The 6,801-nt window shown below is 36.6% G+C and overlaps 1 protein-coding gene across 2 annotated transcripts in view; it reads right to left on the reverse strand.

Moving 5' to 3' along the window:
• MPPED2 (metallophosphoesterase domain containing 2) overlaps positions 1 to 6,801 on the reverse strand; it is a 72,330-nt gene that overhangs the window by 47,783 nt on the left and 17,746 nt on the right. For both annotated transcript variants that reach the window (XM_072421854.1, XM_072421855.1), the window contains exon 2: positions 867 to 1,110. In XM_072421854.1, coding sequence (XP_072277955.1) covers positions 867 to 994 — 128 coding nt within the window. In that variant the 5' untranslated portion in view covers positions 995 to 1,110. The remainder of the gene's footprint in view (positions 1 to 866; positions 1,111 to 6,801) is intronic.

The raw sequence follows: 6,801 nt of genomic DNA on the forward strand, positions 1-6,801 counted from the left end.
CAATTTAGAAAGTTACAAAAATACTAATTATCAGGATCCAAAGGTATTTTTCTACATTTGTAGAAACTGTTCTTGGCCTTAATAAAATACAGCCACCACCATATGTTATTACATGTTTGTTCCTAGATTTAGAAAATTTGGGGCCTGAATTTGTTCGAAGGTTGGATAGTGAACCATGGAAGGGTTTGGTTGGATCTACCAACCAAGAAAAGACTGCTCAGACAGTAAGGTATAGAATTATATAGTCAGCTATAGTAAGCCGAGCCAACAACTAAACCTTACACAGATTCACCAGCCAGCAATGGAAAGAATGTACGATACAGGGAACAACATAACACATAGAAACCTTGCTTCCAAAATTTATAAAGGACTTATTCCTATTATTGAGTACCAAAATGTATATTAAACACATTGTGTGCTGCGTTTCCATTTATTCTTAATGGCACCCCAAAGGAATCTTCTTGGCGCACTGGAGTGCAACGTGCGGAAATACACTACAATTTCCATAGAACGGTGCATATGACTATCTATGTGTTTTAGTGCATTCGTCAGCCTGTTTTAATGAATGACATGCCCTAACACAATGCATGTGCACTTTTTAAAACACATTAGGCAGTCTAGGGTGAACAAGCCCTAAATCCTAAAATCAATGAAACATACAAGGACGGTTTACTACTGTTGGAATTTTTATGCAACATAAAAAGAAAGTAAACAGCAATAGAAACTCACTTAAATTCAGATTTAAATTTTCTTTTGTCCTGCTAGAATAAATTATACATTGCACAGCACCTTTTTGCCTTGTTAGCAAAAAAAAAATATACAGAATATACAATATTAATTTCACAGAAATAAAGAAGCATACTTACATGTGAACGTGTGGGGGCTGGAATCTGCTTTGGTTAATATTGTAATGTGTAAATGCCTGGGTGGGGTTGGAACTGTACTCGTCCACCGTCACTGTTACTTTGCCTTGTGAGGGAATACCATGAGCCATCCTTCCGTCTTATAGACATGAGCAATTTACAGCGTGTGGGAACAGCAGGGGCAAAGGAGCATCATGCGTCCACCAATACCGAGTCCCAGAGGTGCGTTCATTAACACTTCAAGTGCCTACAAGCCAAATGAGAAGAAGAATAAAAAGTTAGTAGCTCTGGTTACGCCAATGATCCTAAAAAGTGGACCAGAATACAAAACATACAGATAAACATTCTATACTATTAAAATATTTTTTCTCCTTATATGCACTGCAAAATTATTATATCTCTCACTCGTGATTCCCTTAAACATATGTAAGGTACCTGCAGGGTTGGGTAGCAGGTATCTTCCAGTGGTTACATTTGAATAAATTGCCACATTGAGTGCACTATAAGCCCCAAATCCTGAGGTCCCCCTCTGTAAACTGCAAGTAGACTTCAATGGTTACCATTTAGACCGGCTTTATAGCCTGCTAGTAGGACAAGGAGAAGACCATTGCATTTGATGGTCAACATGTAAAAGCATTTAGGAGGAAGGCATAGCAAATAGAATGGCCATGCAAATCCTGGTAGAACATCCTGAATTTGATGTTCCTGGCTTATTCAGGAAGGAAACAATCTATGTATACTGGAAGTTGCTTGAAAACCAAGTCATGAAAACATTCTACGGGAAGCTGTAGGTCAAATGTAGGACCTGACATGGTCAAAATTGTATTTCTTTATGCTTTAATGTTAGGAAATTGTAACAGGTGGTGTTTAGCACAGTGATAAAATTCATGCACATTTAAAATTAATTTATTGGTTTTAAAGATCCAAAGTGTAAAATGTTCATAGGATGTACATGATCTTTCATATGACTGTATAGTACTATTTGAGGGCTAGTGAACTATAGGGGAATAAATAATCCAATTTTAATGTTATGGTTAGCTTTATACAGATAGTTTTTTTTTTTTATACTATGCACCCTTTAGTCTTTGTTTACAACCAAAAACATGCCATGCATTGTATGAAAGGGGAACAGGAAATCAACCTGTACATAAAATGAGCTAAATGAATTAATCCAAAACGTATATCAGCATCAGATAGTAAATAAAAGACAGTTGGGAATTTCCATGAGCAAGGTCTCTACACTTGAGTTCCCAACACCACTCATGAACCATTGACTTGGCTGTAAAATAGCTTCTGAGAAGGACAAAACTGGGAACTCCAGCGAGGAGCTCAATGTGGTTTTTGGCCAATGTAAGAAGTCAGAAGGTATTTCAAAGGACTTTTCTTTTTTAGAATGGAAATCAAGTTTCTGTACACTTAACATTACAAAAGCTTTCAAAGATATATACTGCATATCTGAGCTTATAAAAAAAGTCCAAAGAAACTATAAAACAAAGCCTATGGCGGGTTACAAACCATAATAATATGATATTGCCATATTACCAATAGTATAATATACCATAACATTTTATCTTTAAATAAAGTGTAAAGTCTGGTGATCAATGTTTCTGTTTTTATGCCAATTTTTTTGTATATAAGATCAGGGTTAATACAATCTTTATTTTACAAACATAAAAATATAGGGTGCAATCATGGCATTTGGATATACGTTGAGTCAGAGTTGTCTTGTCTCCAATAGGGAAGTGGTAGGGATTTACTTTAGGAAAGCTGACTCTAGTTTAGTACTGCAATATGACAGAAGAGCTTTAGTTTTCCGATTAGGTGAAAACGTTATAAAATAACAAAAAAAGGGCACCTGTAGCTGAATTTTAGATTTCTTGGTTCTGCTAAGTAAGCCCAGGATACTGATACTTTGTCCAGGAGGAGCATGGGGCTGGGACAGTGTTCCCCCAGGGACTTGCATTGATCATTGAAACATGCAATAGACTGGGAAGCAGGACTGTGTAACAGCAAAAAGGTGAAATAACCAGCCAGCTAATTTTCTGGTCTTTGAAGTGAGTGCCAGATATCAGACTTAGGATTTTATACATTTTTTATGAAAGTCCTAAAGCACTTAAAACTTCCCAGTCCATTTCCAGCTGAAGATTGTGCCATCTTAGCCTCTACTTACAATTGGAGTGGCCATGGTACTACACAAGTGATCAGCTATGACATCAGCCATTTAAGAGCTTAAAGGTTGGGTTCAGATCTGACACAAACACAATGGCAACTATGACAATTATCAAATACTGCCTTAAAAATAACTGCATGGATAAACCAAAGAGATGGATAGGTTTAGTTACATTGGTAGCTGGGACATTGCTACGAAATTGCAACCACCCCCATTTATTCTCCATTGGGCTGTGATAAGTAGAAACTTCATGTAGTGTCATCCCTAAGGCAATGGTGAAGCAGTAGTAACCACACAACAACCTAACCACCAGTCTAAACATAGCCATCACGTAACATTGATGGCATTATTCATTATGGTTGAAGATAATGTAACATAAAGCTCAAGGAGTGTGTGAACAGGCTTCATAAATGTAGCCAAAGTAGAAACGGGAAAGATGTCATCTTGGTTGTAGACCATGGGAAGGATTCAAACAGGGGACTTTTACTGGAGGAGTTGCATAAGGCTTTTAAAGGGAGCAATGAGATCCAAGAATAAAATCTGGGTTGCATCTACAGACCATTGGTGTTAGTTTTTTGATGCCTCCACTCACAGAACCTATTGAATGATGTGGGGAACCGTTTGGATAAACTGATCAGGTCAATGGCTCTGGACCTGATGTTACGAGAGTAGTCTTTACGAGAGTGCTAAAGATTACCATACTTTGGCTACAAGTGGTTAGCAAAAATATTAATTAGAAAAATAAATATTTTAAGTCCTGAACATAATAACTATAAATATTTAAATCTTGCATCAAAAGCACCAACTGACGTGACTGATCAAAAGGCCAATTCGGAAAGAGTACATGGCAAACCATGTTAAAATAAGATTTGGCAGAAACCCTGTGTCCAGTGTCTTGGCATTGGAACAATTATCAAAGAAAAGGTAGGGTTTTCAGTTATTTCATTATCTTTTAATGGCCATAATTCAGGGTAACTAATTAGCATAATGTCAGTATTACATAAATACACGCTGCTGATAATTTATCATCATCAGAAAAATGCATGTTTTGTACTTGCCTTCGTTCAAACACACGTGTCTCCAATTACAGATATTAAGACATGGGAAAACAGTCCTACTACTATCACTTCAATTACCAGCCACATAAAAGGTCAAATGATTTTATTCATGTGCACACCGCCAGCCTGTAAACCAGGTAATAATCATCCCGCCATTCATCAAATCAATTATTCCACATTACTGTATAAGTTTTTGAACGATATGACAATGGGAAAAAAAAGAAAGAAGGAATGAAAATAGGATATGTTATAGGCAGTCATTTAAAATGCCTATAATGATCCTAAATGCTGACTAACATATAGATAGAAAAGCCCTTAAAAATATACCAACTGGAAAATTATATTCATGTATAACTGAGTATAATAATGGTATTTTTAGTCTTGTATTGAAAATCAGAATCAGAATTCCAAACATAAGAACCATCTACTTCCAAAACAATTTTAATAACCCATGGTTTCCCCACCCAATTACTGTACTGTATCTTGCAAGAGTCATCAGGAGGCAATGACATAGGCAAGTCAGGTTCCCCCAGAAACCACCCAGGAAGCTGGAAACAGATATTTACATTTTTGGATGGTTGGCAAACAAAGTTAAAAATTGGCATCCCAAATTAATAGCCATAAAAGTGTCTGCTGTTCCTGGTATAGTTACTTAACCTGTTACTGTAGCCTAATTGTCCTTGACTTCATGGGTATGAATCGCCATTTCTCTGGGCAGTGATGAGTAGGGGCAAGAAAGGTAGTAGAGAGCCGAAAAGTTTGAAGCCATACAGTTGGGTAGTAGTGATGGGAAACCAGAGCCACCCAAACTTGTTACTTGTTACATAAATTCTCCAATTAAACAAAACACCACACCACTCCAACACAACAAAAAACCACAAACACTTTTAGATAGGGTTGGCTGTGGGATATTTCGCACATAGTTTCTTCAAGTAAAAACAACATTAAGATGAGGTTGTGACTTGGTAAGTTATCCACACCAGCACCCTACGGCTTTATATAAGGATAGATGTAGATCATCAAAGATTAGGGAAAAGTAAAACCCAACATAAAACTAAGGCAAGTGGCATGAGAAAATATTATATAATTTTGTAAATTGGTGCTTATTTTTGGTTTGCACGGTAACATTTATATCTATTTTCATGTCAGCTGGACTTGGATGTCCTATAGTTTTTATTTCCTAGGCAGGAATTTAGGTACAGACACAACATTTTCCCCTTAATTCTGGATAGTGTAGGAAAGGATTGAAACCCAGGCAATAGTCTTTTTTTTTGCTGCATGGGTCAACGTTGGGTAAATTTACACTTTCTATTTGTTCTGGTGACCATGACCAAGATAGAAAGAATTGGAAATCTAAAGTTTTACAGTTGTCACTAGAACAAGAGATGGGGGGGGGAGGAGACCTTCCAATGGGGGAGGCATTTCTGCTCCCCTAAAAAATATATCTTCATTCTGTATCATTCTTTCTTTTTGTTGAGGCTCCAGGAAATCTCCCCGTCTGTACACAAAGGACAAACAAATCTGATGGGTTTAAACCATTCCATTCTCAATCCAAAACATAAAAAATGTACAATTTGATTTTTATTAATTTAAACAGGGCTACAGGTTCTGCCTAAAATAAGCACTTATCTACAAGGAACCATCATTGCATATCGCAATATAAATATATCAATTTTACTACTTTTTATAACCTGAAATTATGTACATTTAAAGATGATCTTTATCCTGACTGTAGTTCTTTCACACATATGTAATTTGTATACACATTAGCCATTTCTATTACTCACTTCAGCTTACATTAACAATTCAATACATATACTTATATCATTTAAGATACTATACCCCCTACTATAGACATGAATAATGAACAATAATAGCCCTCTCATTTACAGTCCATGGAAAATATTAGTATAATGCTAGGATAAGTCACTCAAATTGAAGTATAATATATACAATATTAGAAAGTAATGTAGCAGCTGAATACACAGAGCAACCAGACTACAGTACAGTAAGGGCACGGAAGAAGATTGTTACTGATCTCTTACAACCGATCACAGCCATTACATAAGGGTCTCACAGACTCGTAATTGGGAACAATTATTTGTAGTTGTTCATATGTAATGAGAGACATGGGCAGAGAAAAAAAAAAAAGATCACGAAAAAAGAGAGGAAAGGAAATAAAAAATAAAAAGAGAGAAAGAGAGAGAGAACGAACGAACGAATGAACAAGAGAGGGTGAAAAGAGAGCAATCGAGAGCTTGGGAGAGAACGAAAGAAGGAGGGAGCCAAAAAGAAATAAGAGAGCAAAGGAAGGAGAACAGAGAAAAGAAAAAGCAAAGGAAGGAAACAGAAAATAAAGAGCAAAGGAAGGAGAACGGAAAAAAAAAAAAAGATCATGAAAGAGAAGAAAGGAAAATAATTAATGAAAAGGGAGAAAGAGAGAAACAGAAGAATGAACAAGAGAGGGGGGCAAGTGAGCAAATGAGTGCGAACGAGAGCTTGGGAGAGAACGAAAGAGAAGGAGGGAGCAAAAAAGAAATAACGAAAGCAAAGGAAAGAACAGAGAAAAGAGAGCGCAAAGGAAGCAGAACTGAAAAAAAAAAAAGAGAGCAAAAGAGTGAATGGGAGCTTGGGAGAAAACGAAAGAGAAGGAGGGAGCAAAAAAGTGAGCAAAGGAAGGAGAACAGAGAAGAGAGAGAGCAAAGGAAGG

This window comes from Pyxicephalus adspersus, chromosome 9 (assembly GCF_032062135.1).
Source record: "Pyxicephalus adspersus chromosome 9, UCB_Pads_2.0, whole genome shotgun sequence".
Taxonomy (NCBI): Eukaryota; Metazoa; Chordata; class Amphibia; order Anura; family Pyxicephalidae; genus Pyxicephalus; species Pyxicephalus adspersus.